Consider the following 18,212-nt stretch of genomic DNA (forward strand, 5'->3'; position numbering starts at 1 on the left):
AAGGACAGTCACTCCGCGTTTGGGCGTATTTGCGCCATTTGTTTTGGCGGTCCGATGAATCTCACCAAGGTCGAGCGCGCAGCCAGGGGCCCACGAGGAGGTACGCCGCTCATCAAAGGCGGGTGAGGCGCCCGGCTCTGTGCTCGACCCTTTGGCCCGGCGATAAGCACATTCATTGTCACGCGTGTTCGTTTGCCGCGCGCAGCTTTTCGGCACACTTTTGCAAAATGCCCTTTTGTCGAACACAGATGACATATCGCCTCCCGAGCCGGGCACGCCGACCGGGGATGTTGTCGATTCCCGCAGAAATAGCACGTAGCATTTTGTCCGGGCTTTGGACCCGCAGCTGCCGCCAAGCCGGAATCAGGGTCCTCCTCGGGAGAAGCCAGGGGTTCCGGCAGGGATGCCGTGTCGGCTTCCGTGTCGTCGGCGGTAGCCCTCTCCGGTCAGGCTTGACGAGAAATCCCCGCAGTGACACGCATATGATCGTAAGCGTCAGATTGTTCACGAGCTGTAGTGTAGACGTGAGCCAGCCGTAAAGCTTCCGTGAACGTCAAGTCCTCAACTTCAAGAAGCCTCTGTCTAACGGTAGAAGAGCCGATTCCTGAGACAAAAGAATCGCGTACAAGGTCGTCCTGTACTTGCTCGTGTGTCCGTACCTCCTGGGCACTCTCAGCGAGCAGACGTCGCAGCTCTTGTGCGAAGTGGTCTAGCGACTCTGTGGGCTGTTGAGTCCGCTTTGCGAGCAGATGCCGGGAATAGACCACGCTTCGCTTCTTAATGTAAATCCGTTTTAGCTCCGTCACCGCTGCATTGAACGTCGTAAACTGCTTGATTCCCCTGTAGACGGTATGGTGTACTTTAGTCTGCAGTACCTGTAATTTTGTTTCATCAGTGACATCGGCGTCCTGGGCTTTGAACTGATTGTCCAGGGACTTTAGCCAATGCGTCAGCTCTGAGGCCGAATCCGTTGCTTGTGGGTCGGCGGCAAATTGCGGCACCTGGATCATCTTGTGTCCCGCAATGTCCGCCTCTTGTCCTCGAGTGGACGGTGAAACTGATTGTTATTAAGTGTTGTGAAAATCAATCAAGTCCACAACTTTGTCCCATAGGTAGGTTTAATAACAATCAGATCTCTGGCATCATCCTGTAAAATACAATCATGCAATATATATATATATCAGGATCTTGGCATCATATAGGAAGGATCGATAATATTAGTCAAAGCAAGCAAGCCTAGAATATGAGTGGGTACGTACCATCCGAGTCTACAGGTCATAGAATAATGTCGCAGGAGTGGCCCGAAGCCGCGGACGTCCGAGGTCTTATAGACGCCTCTCAGTGGTTTTAGCGAGCATCACACCTGGGTTAAAATTTGATACATTTTCACTATCACCCAATCACCCAATATCACCCAAATTGGGATATCACCCAATGAGCTCCTTTGTCTGAAGATAAATCAGGAGCGATATCACCCAATGAGCTCCTTTGTCTGAAGATAAATCAGGAGCGATATCACCCAATGAGCTCCTTTGTCTGAAGATAAATCAGGAGCGATATCACCCAATGAGCTCCTTTGGCTGAAGATAAATCAGGAGCGCTATCACCCAATGAGCCGCTTTGGCTGAAGATAAATCAGGAGGGATATATCCCAATGAGATCCTTTGGCTGAAGATAAATCAGGAGTGATATCACCCAATGAGCTCTTTTGGCTGAAGATCAATCAGGAACGTTACAGAAATAAAGGAGTGCTCTATTTTTTTGCTACTTATCTGCAACCTCGGAAAAGCATTTGCAACTGTTTGTTGCTCAACAAAGATGCATGAAAGCTGCACAGAGTATAAAGGCCTTAATTCAGTTGCGTGCAACTGTGTTGCACAACTGATCGCTCAGGTGTGAACCCCACTTTCGTGCCAACAATTGCAGGACAACTTGTATGGAGTCCCCTCTTTCTGTATTGGGGCTGTGGGTCCCACATAATTTACATAAACATATTAAGTCGATTCAGTATACAAAAAAAAGAAGAAAAAAAAAAGTGCCCAATCAGCAGTACAATTTGATTCCCCAACCCTCCCATCACCAATCTGTTTTCCCTCTTGGTGTTATGCAGATGGGCCCGAAGTAAAGCCACTAAAATACACTTTCAAGGTGATATGTGGTCTGCCATTCATCACAGGTAATCAATCTGCAAGGGAGAGGGAAGGGGTACATTTCAACAGCATAAATATACAGTTGTGGCCAAAAATATTGGCACCTTTTTCAAATAATGCACCATTTCTTCAAGAAAATTGTTGAAATAAAAAAATATTTTGGTATCCACATGTATTTCTTTGGTTTGCAGTGGAACAAAACAAAACTAAAAAATTACGAAATCCTTGCTTATTCCACACAGAAATCCCAAAATGGCCCGGACAATATTATTGGCACCTTTTAGAAGTTGTTAGAAATAATTTGATTTCAAGCAGGTGATTCTCCTTTGCTTTGGAATTGAACTCACCTGTGGTGAGTTGCAGGTACCTGCAATATAAACATAGGGGCAATACCCCTGGCGCTCACCTGGTATAACAAACAGTATACTGCACTGACTAAAGGTATTTTAAACCAATTTTCAATGGTTGCTAGAAGACAGGGCAGCATATAGAATTATACTAACATAATCATAAAGCGTTGGCTTAGCGGTTAGGGATCCTAGTATCCTGGGTTCGAATCCCGGGCGATCGCTGAATTAACGCCAGGGGGGTTGACTCAGCTTGTCATCCTTCCGAGGTCGGCAAATTGAGTACCAGCTTGCTGGGATGAATGATCCCGGTGTGTACCCCGGTTTAGAATAGGTACACCGTATCCCTGCGCATCGTAAGAGCGTGACCAAGGGTTGGCGTCAGGAAGGGCATCCGGCCATAAAAACATTGCCTCAAACAGGGAACCATGATTGTCATGGGGCCCGCAAGGCCAACCCCCGCTCTTGCGGGGTTAAAATGGCCTTAAAACGATCATTCATTCATTCATTCAATCATAAGACCTTCAACAAACAAAAAAATACCTATTTTGGGGGGCAACCCCCCCCCCCCATCCCCCAACCCCGTATACCTCCTCAGACCCTAATTTTTCTATGCCGTGAACAAATATTGATACACCATGGGTGATTGAGGTTGTGGTGAAGTTTCATCAGAATTGCATGTATAGTTTCTGAGAAGAAAGCCAATACCTATTTTGGGGAGGAACCCCCTCGTAGACCACAAAAGGGGCTGAATTTTTTTTAATGCCATGAACAAACTTTGGTACATCACGGGTGGTGAAGGTTGTGGTCAAGTTTCATCAAAATTGTGTGTGTAGTTTCTGAGAAGAAAGCAAATACCTATTTTAGGGGGCAACCCCCCCCCCCCCCCCCACTCCACCCCGACTTTTTTTAATGCCATGAACAAACGTTAGTCACAACACAACAAATATAATTTGTGCCAAGTTTGGTCACAATCCCTTCAGCGGTTTCGGAAAATAAGTTGCAAGTGTTTACGGACATTGCGCCATCGCATAAGCTCCCCTGAACTTCGTTCCAGGTGAGATAAAAAGCACCCAGGAATGGTTCGAGACAAAACGCTGGACTGTTCTGAAGTGGCCAGCAATGAGTCCAGATCTAAATCCCATTGAACACCTGTGAGGAGTCCTGAAAACAGGAGTTGGGAGAAGGCACCCTTCAAATCTGGGATAACTGGAACAGTTTGCACAACAAGAGTGGGCCAAACTGCCAGTAGAGAGGTGTAGGAAGCTCATTCATGGCTTCAGGAAGCGCTTGACTGCAGTTATTTTGTCCAAAGTCCGTGCTACGAAATATTAAGTCTGGGGTGTCAATAATTTTGTCAATGCCATTTCTTTTTATTTTCTGATTTAAAAGGATATTATTCAGTTCTGAATCAAAAACAAAGGTTCTGAAATATTAACAGTGAAATCAAGAATTGTGGAGACCAAATCATTGTGTCAATTTCAACTTATTTTTAGAGAAAATTGAGTTATTTGAAAAAAGTGCAAGGGTGCCAATATTTTTGGCCACGACTGTAACAGCTTGTCCTTTCAACCAGTTCCACTTGCCGTGATTTCTAAATGAACCACACGACGGAGGAGAGAAACCAATTACAGTTGTTTTTGACACCTTTGCTAACAAATACTTTTAAAAGAATATATTTCATAAAAAAATTGCAAAATACATCTTAGACACTGTACAAGTAAACACTCCAGCTATCCATCATCCGAGCAACACAGTAACAACATTCATTCATCAATTCCTGCTGTGTTTGGCAGTACGTATCAAACCACAATCAGTGGAACTATTCAAGCACCTTGTAAAACTGAGGCACCCCTTTGTGTCGAGGAATGAAAGAGTGGGGGAAGGTGAGGAAAGACCAGTGTGCAATTTATAATCTTTAACTTAATGCCAACTCACCACAAATGAAAATATCTCTGAAAATCTAACCTCACTTGTGATGAAACAGATATCGCCGTGGCAATTTGAAAATGAAGAACAACCACTCCTTTCGCATCTTCAGACGCATAGGACTGCCAGAGCAGTTTTCCTCCACCGGCTAGGGGGGCACAATCCTGGACGGGACGCCACTTCGATACAGAATACTCCAATGGCTCACCCGGGCACGAAGCCGGTACTCATTTTGTCGACCTCGGAAGGAAGAACGACAAGCTGAGTGAACCCACCTGGTGTTATTTTAATGGCACGACAGGGGCTTCAACTGAGGACCCCAAGATCTAAAGCCATCCATCCCAACCGTTAAGCCAACATCAGGCTTCTGACAATTTAACAGCAGAGTAAATTTGTGAGTCCACAAGTTTGGCACTTTTATTTTTAAAGTTTGTAGCTTTGCAGAGCAATTCATCAATGCTGAATGCACATTTGTACAGTCGTGGTCAAAAATATTAGCACCCTTGCACTTTTTCCAAATAATCCACTATTTCTTCCAGAAAATTGTTGAAATGAAAAAATATTTTGGTATCCACATATATGTATTTCTTCGGTTTACAGTGGAACAAAACAAAAAAGGCTGAAAAATTACTAAATCTTAGCTTATTCCACACAGAGATCCTAAAATGGCTGGGACATTATTATTGGCACCTTTTAGAAGTTGTTAGAAATAATTAGATTTCAAGCAGGTGATTCTCCTTTACTTTGAAACTGAACTCGCATGTGGTGAGTTGCAGGTGCCTGAAATATAAAAATCACTCATTCAACCAGTTTGAATAGAGAAAAGGAGCCATTCTGCTGTTTTTTGTCACTGTGTTCCGCAATGAGCATGGAGGAAAGAAAGAAAACCAGGGAATTGTCTGAGGAGGTCAGACACAAGATTGTAGCCAAGCATGGACAATCTCAAGGCTACAAGTCCATCTCCAGAGACCTTGATGTTCCTGTGTCCACTGTACGGAATCATGTTATCAGGAAGTTTAAGGCCCATGGCACTGTAGCCAGCCTCCCTGGACGTGGCCGCAAGAGAAAACTTGATCGAAGATTGCAGCGAAGGCTTGTTCGAATGGTGGAGAAAGCACCTCGATCAACTGCCAAACAGAATCAAGATGACCTTCAGACACAAGGTACGACAGCTTCAACTCGCACCATCCGCCGCCAACTCAATGAAAGGGGGTTCTATGGTAGGAGACCCAGGAGGATCCCACTGCCGAGAGAGACATAAGAAAACCTAACTGGAGTTTAACAAAACACACCTGAACAAGCCAAAATCCTTCTGGGAGAATGTCATGTGGACAGATGAGACAAAATTAGAGATTTTTGGTAAAGCACATCATCTCTATGTTTACAGAAAACAAAATGAAGCCTTCTTCTTATTTCGTGTATCATCAGATGGCCAGCTAAATGTCGTGCAGCCATGCCCTCGTCTCTGGTCCTATGTCGAAGAGGCCGGCTTCTGAAGGTGGTCTGTATAGAGGGCAGGTGGTAATTATGTGTTCGGCAGTCTGCTCAGGCTCGCCGCACTCGCACGCGGCGCTGTCTGCCAGGCCCCACATCTTCAGCGATGATTTGAAGCGGCCGACCCCCGTACGTAGACAGGTGAGCAAGGTCCATTGCAGGCATGGTAGGTCTTCTCCTACGACGCCACCTCCTGGGTCCCACATGTAGCGGTGGATGCGGGTGGTCCCGGCCGTTTCCCACACCTGCTTCCAAGATGCCGCCAGCCATGCGCTTCTAGACAGGTCCTCAGGGATAGATCTGAGCATCTCTTGTGCCGCCTTGTTGTAGGGATGGCGGGACTTGAGTCTGCTTGGAGGCGCCACTATCGTTGTGGTGTTGTGCAGGATGTGCCAGTCATGTTTCTGGGCATTCCTTGCCAGGGCGAGGGTAGCAGCCTCCCGTCGGAGGCTGGCCGAGGCGATTCCCGCTAGAACTGGCAGGTGGAATGCCGGGGTGGGCTTCAAACAACCAGCTACAATGCGGAGGGCGTTGTTAATGGCAACATCAACCTTTCTCACGTGTGGGCTTCTGCTCCAGGCTGGGGTGCAGTATTCGGCTGCAGAGAAGACCAGGGCTTGCGTGGATATTCGTAGGGTCTTGGCGGAGGCTCCCCAGGTCGTACCAGCGAGACGTCGGATAAGCGAGACCCTTGATGTCACCTTGGCCTTAACTTCTTCTAGGTGTTGCTTGAAGGACAGTATCCGATCTAGGCGTACACCGAGGTACTTTGGGGCTTGCTGGAACTCCAAGCGTTTGTTGTCAACGAACACGTCCAGTTTCCTTTTTGCTTCTCTGTTAAGATGGTATGCCGCTGACACTGTCTTACCAATGCTGAGCTGCAAACGCCACCTCCGTAGGTAGGCTACCAAGATGCCCATGTCTTGGTTGATACCGTTTACCATCGCCTTCCATGTTGGTCGTCGCAGCATGATGGCCAGGTCGTCCGCGTAACCGTACTTTCTGGATGTTGTATCCGGCAGGTCGTAGATGTAGATGTTAAACAGCATCGGTGAGAGAACAGAACCCCGCGGGACACCATTCCTCAGTCTTCTGAGCCTGCTGCGCTGGCCGTCACTGGTCTGTAAGACGAAACTGCGGTTTGACAGCATCTCCATGATGAAGTTCACCATATGCCGGTCCGGGATTGTCCTCAGCAACTTCAGGTGGAGTCCACAGTGCCAAACGGTGTCGTATGCAGCGGTCAGGTCCAGGAACACTACGCCAGCTTTCTCATTGTCCTGGAAGCTGTCTTCGATATCTTGTGTGAGTAATGTTACCTGGTCCACTGTTGACCTGCCACGATGGAAACCGGCTTGTTCCCGCGGGAGCTGTGGGTCCACCACTGGGTCGATGCGGCTGTGGATCATCCTCTTGAACCTTCAAAGAAATGAAGCCTCCAAAGAAAAGAACACCTTCCCTACAGTCAAACATGGAGGAGGTTCGGTGATGTTTGGGGTTGCTCTGCTGCCTCTCGCACTGGGTACCTTGAATGTGTGCATGGCATCATGAAATCAGGAGTTTACCAAGGCATTTTGGAGCACAATGTTCAACCCTGTGTCAGAAAGCTGGGTCTCCGTCAAAGGTCATGGGTCTTGCAGCAGGGCAATGAACCCAAACACACTTCAAAAAGCACCCAGGAATGGTTCAAGACAAAAGTCTAGACTGTTCTGAAGTGGCCAGCAATGAGTCCAGATCTAAGTCCCATTGAACACCTGTGGGGAGATCTGAAAACAGCAGTTGGGAGAAGCACCCTTCAAATCTGGAAGAACTGGAGCAGTTTGCACAAGAAGAGTGGGCCAAACTGCCAGTAGAGAGATGTAGGAAGCTCATTCATGGCTTCAGGAAGCGCTTGACTGCAGTTATTTTTTCCAAAGGCTGTGCTACCAAATATTATGTCGAGGGTGTCAATAATTTTGTCAATGCCATTTCTTTATATTTTCTGATTTAAAAGGATATATTAAGTTCTGAATAAAAAACAAAGGTTCTGATATATTAACAATGAAATAAAGAATTGTGGAGACCAAATACTTTTGTCAATTTCAACTTATTTTTAGAGAAAATTGTGAGTCATTTGAAATAAGTGCAAGGGTGCCAATATTTTTGGCAACGACTGTATACCATCCATGTGCCTCGCACCACAAGATGATGCATGTGGAAGCCATTTTGCGTTTTCAAGGTTCCTGAACGAAGCGATGAAGAGCTGTACTCATGTGATGTAATGCTATGTGCTTTGCGTTGACCGACGGTGCTCATCGGAATTCAACAAATGACATTCAAATGATTTATGCAGCATACAGCAGCAAAGCAGCTGAACTTTGGATAAATAACAAACATTGGATAAAGAAAACCACGATTTACTTGGCTATAAGTTCACAACTTTGCCTTGTGGATCGGTGGCAAAAAGTATCCCGTCTCATTTACAGCTATCCTATCCATCCACAAGGGAAGCAATTGGCTTTTACATTTTTATTCCCATGGTTAAAAAAAAAAAAAAAAAACCCGGGGGGGGGGGGGGGTTTGGGGGGATTTATCTGTCTGTCCATCCTTCCAGTCTTTGATATCTCCTCCTAAATGGTTGTGCAGAAATTCAACAAACTTGGTAGCTAGAATCACCACATGGCACGAAGGTGCGAGAACAGTATTATCTTTGGCTCCACCCCCTCAGGTGGAGTCAAAAAACAAAAAATGCAAATACGGGCACATTTTCAAAAGAAGCTTTGTATATGCAAACAACATTTGGGGGGAGGGGGGGGGGGCGCATGAAATGAGTAACAATTTCTTTATTCTTTGAATAATTTTTAACTCAAAATTTTATATTGGATCCTTCCCGGGGGGACTTTGTTCCATCTTTACCTCCACTACCGAAGGTGGATGGTCGTTTTGTTGTCATCCCTGTCTGTCTGTTTGTTTCGGAACAAGATATCTCAAAAAGTTGTGGACAGATTCGGACGAAATGTGGTGGACAGGTTGTGTGTGTGACAAGGACTAATTGATTCGATTTTGGTGAAGATCTGAATATGGATTTGGATACGAGATTTAATTAATTTTTAAGTGATTCTTCACCATTGAGAGATCAGGCGAAAAGCGATAAATAACTTGGTATTTTAAAAAGTTATGGACGAGTTTTGACTAAATTTGGTGGATGAGTTGGTTAGGTGACAATAACAAGCCGATTAGATTTTGATTCAGGTCCGAATCCAGATCCGGCCTATCAGTGGGATGCAAAACATAAACTGTTCAGCCTGGCGGAGGCATGCGCTCCACCGAGTACCATTCTAGTTCAACGTTGCTTTAGGTGGGACGTGTGGTGATTTGCAATGGCGTGCCATCGACTTCACTCTTGTTTTGTTTTTTTTGTTAAAGAGTTCAGCAAACACGGTTGGATACATGAAGATGACATAAAAGAGGATAAAACGGACTTGTGTACTCATGTAAAAAAAAAAAAAAAACACCTTTAGAGGCCATTTTTCCCCGCAAAGCGGGGGTTGGCCTTTTTCGGGGACCGTGGTTGTTGTTGTTTTTTGGTCCCCTTTTTTGAAGCAATGTTTTACGGCCGGATGCCCTTCCTGCCGCCAACCCTTTTTGTCGCCTTTTACGACAAGCAGGGAATTACCAGTGAACTGGTACTCAATTAGCCGACCTCGGAAGGATGACAGGCTGAGTCAACCCCCCTGGCGTTATTTCAGCGATCGACCGGGATTCGAACCCAGGATCCTAGGATCCTAAGCTGGCACCCTAGCCGCTGGCCCAACACCAGGGTTTAAACCACCAGGTACTCATGTACAGGATCATAAAGCGGCACGGTCTTGTGCTAACCTATTTTGTGTTCACACAGTCCTTTCTTTCACGTTTATAAACACAAATAGACATTAAAAAAAAAATAGAGGTTTAGTCGAGCAACAGTAACGTAAAGCACAACAATTCAGGTTATATTGCTCAACCACAACCTGCCATATCCCTTTAAACTTTGGAAAGCGCCATGTGTAGCCGAAGCCGAGAGAGTCGTGGTCATATGAACCGACGGCATTTTCAAAACAAGGCAGTTATGCTCAAGAGAAACAACAAAGAATCAAAAGCCTTTCTTGAAAAGCAGCTTTAATGCAAGGGCTGAAAAAGGAAAGTTTGCTATAGACTTAAAAGATATGGGTAAACAAGTGGCCATAAGAAAAATAAGACTTAATGAACTACTTAAGATAAAGTTTAATGTACAAGTTTTATTGTTGTGACAGGAGATCAAGCCCTCTTTAAAAACAAAACTTGATATATAAAGAATAGCCTGTAAGACCTTACCGACTGCGTACAAAAGCAGCAGCAGATTGCTGTCGTACTGGAGAGCCAATTGCTGTTGATAAACATGTGCCTTTTACCGTCCCAGTACAAATCTGTTTCTGTACAAACATTCAAAGCCTTCTCGACCCACAGACTACCATCATGGGCTAAAAAAGTATGTACAGCCAAGGATACAAGGTGATACGCGAGTGCAATTCGTTCGCACGTCCTCCGCTTGCGACGGCTAAAAGTGGGTAGACAAGTTCCTCATTTTTGCTGCGCTGTATTTTTAAATAAATAACTTATGTTTTGATCTCTTGGAAAGCATAAAAAATAAACCATCGGGTTAAAACGGTGACCCAGATCAACGTGGTTTGCATGACGGCACGAGGATGTGCTGGGGCGAGGATAAAATGAGGACTTATAAAATCCCCAAGCGTGATTTTGAGATCTAGTATGGTGTACAGAAAAGTTGTTAAAAGTCCGAGCAGACTTCGGGCCTGGGAAACCAATATCTTGCTTCACCGACCGGGTTCCGCTTATTCCAAGGGTAGCGGAAACAAGTCCCTGACGGCTTGAGCTACTACCTGCTGCAAAAGCAGACACCTTTTACAAAAACCAAAGGAACTGTGCCAAAGTAGCTCTGAGCAATTCTTGGTGTGGAAGAGGATTGCAAAGCAACATTTTTGGTTAAAAACAAAGACAAAAAAAACAAAAAAAACAATCCAGATGCATAAATGAGAACCATGCTTTTGCACTTTTTCTTAGGAAGCTTGCATTCTCGAATGCCCCTTAAGATTTCTTGAACGCTCAAAGAGTACATTTACTGTGCAGTGGTGACCTTACATGAATGCATGTCTTTTATAATTATTTAGATTTTTTGACGTCGCAGTCATACGTGATGCAAAGACCACAAATCTCAACTGCACTGCTGTTATGGTACAAGGAAGCCTGATTACATGGGTACCAGGCTGGAAGCTTTCCTTTGATGAAGATGAAAAATATAACCCAGCCTGCACAGAAAGTGCCATTACAGACGAGAGAGAGCTTCATATAATGTAGTTGGTGACAAGGTGGGCAGGTGGGAGATTGGCGGGGAGGTGGGAAAGGTCAAGGGCACTACTTTCAGATTTACAATCACAGCTGTAAAAAAAAAATGTTGGTTGGATTGGTAAACAACTCGTATTACTTGGGGATAAAGAGCAAGGAAATGGAATGTGGTTGGGTAAACAGCCTGCGATGCTTCTTAGAGTAGTCTCCAATTTTGTGAAATGAGTTAAACTCGACGTTGGGGAAGGCAGTGCCATTATGAAAGGTAATATTGTACTTGTAAGCCAGGGACCACAAGGGAAAAAAGGGCTTACAACCAAATGTCTTGGCTTCCATCGCTACCCCTCGACCCCAGACCCGCCTCCTACTTTCACTTTGCCAGCCCCAGCCTCTACCTTCCCAAATAGTTCAACCACAGGTGCTGCTCCAGAAACAGTGCAAAGGACGAAACGTTGGGGCTGTTCAGGGCAGAAACTTGGCCTTCAAGGGGAGGACAGCAGGCAGCGCTGCTATGTCCTTGCCAGAGATGGCAGGCTTTGGTGAAGCGTGGAAATCAAAGGGGCCATCTTTCCCTCATGGTCTTTTTGTATTTTTTAAGGGAAAGGGCAAGAGGTCAAGAAGACTTTTGGATATCACAATGTTCAGTCACACTTCATAAGAGGCAACCTCAGCCGACTTGCCTGGCTCGCCTGTGTGCAAGCTTGCCATTGAATTACGAGCTGGCTCTGCAGCTAAGCTCATGGGCAGAGGTGCGTTGGCCGAAGAAAGGCCACCGTTCAGGCCGAGCGGCGAAGTAGCCGTAGCAGCTGTTGTCCGTGGGGAGAGCTCGGGGGCAGGCTGCATGTAGGAGTCAGAAAAAGGTGTTGGCGCAGGAGATGCATTATCTGCCTCGGGATGGTAACGCCGAAGACGGACATGCCAAGCAAGGCTGCAGACTGCTGAAAGAGTGCGGAACTGGTGCACAATATTCCGTGGAATGAAGTAGATGTCATTGTGGCAGAGCTGAACACGTGCATACCGGATTCCCTCGCGCCGCATCTGATTCAGTTTGGCATCGTCAACCCACTGTACACACTTCACATACACAAACAAAACAAAATGGATCCATTCTCTCTCACTGCCTATATCTCAACTAACTCCCAGAGCACTATGATTCACTATTTAAATTACCATTATCTTTCATTGTTATCACCAATCAAAATTATTATCATTTTTTGCAAGTAATAAAGTGGTGTGGTAAAGTGGTAAAGTGTTAGAGCAAGTGGTAAAGTGGTAAAGTGGTAAAGTGGTAAAGTGGTAAAGCATGTGGTGAGGTGGAAAGAACTGGGAAGTGGCCATGTGCTGTGTGCAGGAAGGGTGTCGGAGTGAACTCCAGTCAATGTCCAATGTGCGCTGAGTAGGTTCATCAAAAATGTAGTGGTCTGAGAGGGTCATTAACCAGTGTGGCAGCTACATTCAAATTTAAGGTGTGTACAGAGGGAGCCGCAGATGGAGGAAATGTTGAGTTGGATCTTGGAGACGGCGTGAAGCTGGAAGGTGTGAAAACATTTTGCTACCTCGGAGATGTGCTGAATGGAGAAGGTGGATCAGACTCGGCAACGGTTGCTAGAGTGAGATGTGCATGGAAGAAGTTTCGGGAACTGAGTGACGTGCTGATGAGGAGGGGAGTGTCGTTGAAGCTGAAGGGAAAGGTGTATGCTGCATGTGTGAGAAGTGTTATGATTTATGGGAGCGAGACATGGGTCATGAATGTAGAGCAGCAACGAAGGCTGGAAACGGTGGAGATGCGAATGGTTCGGTGGATGTGCGGAGTGTCGTTGAGAGAGAGGAAGACAAATGATGAATTGCGAAAGATGATGGGAATAGAGCCTGTGATTGATGCTGTGAAGAGGAACAGGTTGAGATGGTTTGGTCATGTGTTGAGGAAGGATGAAAGTGACTGGTTGAGAAGAGTGATGGAAATGAATGTAGAAGGAAGTAGAGGACGGGGAAGACCGAGAAAGACTTGGCTAAAGATGGTGGAAGAAGAAATGCGGCAAGGGGGTTAACGAGGAGAGATGCAAAAATAGGGCAAAATGGAGAAGATAGTCATGGGGACCGCAAGGCTAACCCCCACTCTAGCAGGGAAAATGGCCTTAAAATGCATGTTGTTGTTGTTGTTGTTATCACCAATCAAAATTATTATCATTTCTTATAAAATCAAAAATACCTGGGACATTGGAGGTTCATAAAGGTCCAGTTGAAGCCTTTGCACCACCTCGTGGAAGTCAGCTGCGTGGAAAGCGACTACATCCTTCGTCACTCTCGGCTCATCATCCCTGCAACAGAAAGTTTCTGCATTTAGTTCGCCTCCTTGGGCACCGGAGTCACACGTTGTTTTGCAATGTTCAAAATGCAGCATGGCAACCATGTACAGCATCCAATGAAGTTTCATCGATCAAAAGCAGGGTATGAACTCGGGCAACGGTTAATCTATGATTTGCTTGCGTAATGCACACCTTTCCCCAAAGCGCACAGCTTTGAGTACACCGACAGCAGCAGTCGTCTGGCGATCAATTCCTTGTCCTATATGATCAGCATGCGCACGAGTACGATCTTCAAAAAGAACCTCGCGTGGTTCTGTAGAACGTGGAAGATACTGCAGATTTTTAATTTCGCTCCTGGCAAGTGGAAGGGGGGGGGGGAGGGGGGGGGGGGAGGAATCAAACACAGGGTAACAAAAGAGCAAGGCTCAAAATAAGTAAACAAAGTAAAGCCGAAGCAGAGCGCATGAACCAAATCGAACGGGGTGCAAGTCAAACCCTACCGACGCTTCTTGCAAGGAGACTTAGGCATGTCTGCTGTGGGAATCATCTGCTCGCCAGGCCTCACCCACATGATAGGGCCATCGTCACTCTCTGTCCGGGACATCAGCCGCAGGCTTGACTCAGTGCCCCAAGGCAGTGTCAACTACATCACAAGGAGCAAGGAAGTTGAAATGGGTTGGGGGTAAAGGGGACACGTGAATAACACTGACAATTTGCAAAACATGAAAGTACAACAGAATGGACGACATGCTGCTACATATTAATCATTCACTCTGATGAATATTACAAACACAATCAAGGCATGGAATTACATGTTCATTGCAGCAATCTATTGTGTGTGTGTGTGTGTTGCCACTTTTTCTGAGAAGGGTGAACGGATCTTTATCAAACTTTCAGAGGTTCTTCAGTGAGTGCCATGAAGTGTTATCGGCCAAAAAAAAATTTTTTGGGATTTTTTTTTTTTAATCGCTCTATCGTGCCTCAGCCTTTCTGGCAATGTGGAAGGTAATATTAAATGATCCCCAACCCCATTCCTTAGTGGGTGGAGGGAAGTGTTTTAGGCACCCCCCCCCCCCCCCCCCCCCCAAAAAATAGAAAAAACAAAACCAATTTGATTTCTTCAAAATGCAAACAGGATCAGAACAACACTGGGCAGAGTGCTGATTACCCCTGCTAGTGCTGTATAACAGTGGAGGCACCATGAACTCCCTGTGAAATAAAAGCCACAACAAACCCAGGCTGCACCGGTTCAGGACAGCATATCACCAACTTGACTTAATTTCAAAGCGCAAAGCTCGTCCAAGTCCTCTTTGTACTCAAACAAAGTACGAAAACTGCTGCTCAAAAAAAAAGTAGAAAAAAAAAAGTAGAATTTGATGAGAATGCGTTCATGGATATGCCTCCACCTATGTTGCATGTCAGTCCATATCTCAATTAAAGGTCAGATGAAAAACAAAAGGTCCCTTGAGAGGGAGGGAGAGAGGGGGTGGGGGAAGAAAGACAGGTAAGTAAAAAAGAGACAACATCAGATGGTTCTAACTCTGGTCATGGCCTGAAAAATGATTTTCAAAAGGCACATGACCTTTGACCTTTTCAATCTAAAATTTAATCAGTTCATATTTACGCCTGCAAAAACCACTATTACATGAAGCATAGGGCCACAAATGTAGAAGCAGGTCACATTTTATGAACCGCGAATACACGGGGACCGCAGATGTCAAATCCGCGAACGTCGGGGTTTCATGGTATACACTTCAATTGAAATAAAATAAGAGATTTTAAAGGTCGTTTTAAAAAAAATTCCAGAGGTTTAGTGCTATTGAAGCAATCTTGAACATTACCCTTATACACCACCTTATTTAACATGTCGAAGTACAGCTAAGCTGGAGGTTGTTGGAAGTGAAAAGAAGGTGATTGGTGTTATAGTGTTCAAGTATATATAATTCAATTTGAATAAAATAAAGATTTTAAAGGTCACATGAAAAAAATATTTCATTCAGGAATTTACCACTGTTGTACCGCCATTTACGCAGTGGCTTTTACAACACCTTATTTTAACACGTTAAATTAGTTCTTGGTCCCTGTTATTTGTGTCCTTTAGGAAGTCCTTAAAAACTACGTTTCCTGTTTGGAATGATTTCAAATTTTGTTTCACTGCCAGCCAGAGTAAATTATCTCACTCCTTTCTGTGCAGGTGCAATCGGGATAAATTCAAAGACAAAGCAAGTTAAACGGCAGGATTGTTTTCCGATTCATGTTGCGATTCATGTTCAAAATATAATATTCGGCTTAAATAAGTTGTTCCTTGATAAATAAAAAAAAGACGTTTGTAGATGGATGGAGAGACGGACAGATAGGAAACAATTGCTTAACCCCAATTTTCGCTGCGCGAGCGTGTGTGGGGTAACTACAGAAGGAAGCCACATTGTCCTTTCAGAAAAGCAGGGAAAAACCCCCAGATATCTCCAGTTAAATACCGAGTAGATTATACACAATTAATGATTAAACAACCATCTATAACAGTACAAAGTACATTGTTGACTGCCCATATGTTCTCAAAACAAGCCCGAAAGTCCAACAGCGCGTAGCCGGGCTTGTTTGATACTTTAGTTGAAGAGGATAATATGACCTGGGTGGAGATACTGGTAAGCAAATAATGTAAGTATTAAATTATTTTGAAGTACTCGAAGTCTCGAAGCTGTCATGGAAGCACCATGGAAGTGAAGAGATTGCATTGAGACACTGGTTTATTCTATATGTTGGTCAGTTAGTCAACACTATCAAAGTGACCTCAGCACCATCCCGACACACACCACTGTGTTTGTTACGGAATGAGGTGTTTTACGGCAGCAGGAGTGCAAATCCTGCCACCAACCTTGAGAGAGGAACCAGTGAGTTGCTACTCATTTTGCCGACATCGGGAGGATGACAGGCTAAATCAAACCCACCTAGTATTAATTCAACAGCTGACCGCGATTCAAACTCAGGACCCTTGGATCCCAAGCCCTCCACCCTAACCGTAAAGCCAACACCAGACTTAGAGTGGTTGGAGGCAGTCAGAAGAAATGCTTCAATGTTTGAAGAGCCCTTAAGCAAAGTTTTAATTATATATGATCTGGGGGGCATGGACCCCCACACCCCCCACTACCCATCATATATCATCACCCTGTTGTCATAATTTCAGTTCCCCCCCAATCATCAAATGTGATAATTTGCCCCAACCAGGTTTATGACGAAATATATGAACATTCCATAAAGGGTGTTGAAAGAAACATAACTGGCAAAGCCAAATGGCATTACTTACATTCTACCTTTAAGAAGCCGAATTGTCGGTTATAAAACTCACCCAATATGTAGGATAAATATATGAGGGACAAACATGCATACGGAGAGACAAACGCTGTAAACACAGGAACCAAACATCTACGCCATAAAAAATCGTTTATTTAATCACGAATTTGCCAGTTCTAAAAGCCTCTGAGTTTTAAGAAGAGGAAGAAGCGCTAATGTATGGTTTATTCACAAAGCAGTTTGAACGGAAACATTTATTATTCTACGACAGGAGAAACTCTTTAGAAGGACACAGAACGAGCATACTGCAATTGAACGGAATCACGGAATGGTGATTCTGCTTATCCTTATTAACATTGCTTACTCTCGATTCATCCACTTTGGTCTCTTTCTACCTTTACCTTTACACTTCACTGAAAATGAAATATATCTGCTTTGCACCTTACACAATTGATCCTTGAAGGTTTCCTATTTCTCTGATGCAGACTGCCCAAAAGTTAGCTCTTCCTCATTTAGAACACCTAACTCTCTTCTCATACTTTAAAAGTTCACCTTCCTGAAATATAACAGCCTTACCTTACTATCCAAAACTCTACTTCTTCACAATATAATTGCACACACGATGTTGTCATCACTTGTCCCCCAGATGTTCTCCTACGTCCACCTCTTCCACTATCTTGGGATCACTGCTTTAAGAAAAAAAACAAGCGTTACGCCTAGGTCCCCCATCGGTGAAGTGATGTGAGTTGACAAAGTGGAAGACGCAAGGCGGCCATCTTGGATTTTGACATGGCGACCCAATTTTCAATAGCGTTCTCCCTTATGCGTAGATACACCCACACAACAGATTAGAAGTTAGTAGTTAGTTTATGTCCCCCAAGGTTCAGTTCTTGCCCCCCTCCTCTTCATCCTGTACCTGTCCCCCTTGGTCACTTAATCCGCCGTCATGGTCTCCAATTCCACTGCTTCGCCGATGACATCCAGCTTTTCATCTCCACCAAGTCCATCTCCACCACCACCCACTCTATCCTGACAAACTGCATCACTGAAATAAAATCCTGGCTTCAAATCAACTTCCTCAAACTTAACTATGATAAATCTGAAATAATCATCATTGGCCCAAAAACGCTCACCGAATCCATGCCTTCATCACCTCCCGTCTGGACAACTGCAACAGCCTCCTCTATGGTTCACCCTCAATAAACTCCAATACATTCAGAACTCCGCTGCCCATCTACTCACCCATTCCCGGACCCGTGACCACATCACCCCCGTCCTTTACAAGCTTCACTGGCTCCCCATCCCCCAGAGAATCCAGTACAAAATCCTCCTCT

At 44.9% G+C, this 18,212-nt stretch overlaps 1 protein-coding gene across 1 annotated transcript in view; it reads right to left on the minus strand.

Annotated features, from left to right (window-relative positions):
* Nucleotides 1-10,037: 10,037 nt before the first annotated feature.
* RSBN1L (round spermatid basic protein 1 like) overlaps nucleotides 10,038-18,212 on the minus strand; it is a 91,582-nt gene continuing 83,407 nt past the window's right edge. Inside the window, exons 4-7 of the mRNA XM_068131404.2 lie at nucleotides 14,088-14,230; nucleotides 13,780-13,941; nucleotides 13,491-13,599; nucleotides 10,038-12,355 (exon numbers count right to left, since the gene is read on the minus strand). Of these exons, the coding sequence (XP_067987505.2) occupies nucleotides 11,927-12,355; nucleotides 13,491-13,599; nucleotides 13,780-13,941; nucleotides 14,088-14,230 (843 nt within the window). The 3' untranslated portion in view covers nucleotides 10,038-11,926. The remainder of the gene's footprint in view (nucleotides 12,356-13,490; nucleotides 13,600-13,779; nucleotides 13,942-14,087; nucleotides 14,231-18,212) is intronic.

The sequence above is a fragment of the Myxine glutinosa genome, chromosome 11, assembly GCF_964187855.1.
Source record: "Myxine glutinosa chromosome 11, kmMyxGlut1.1, whole genome shotgun sequence".
Classification (NCBI taxonomy): Eukaryota; Metazoa; Chordata; class Myxini; order Myxiniformes; family Myxinidae; genus Myxine; species Myxine glutinosa.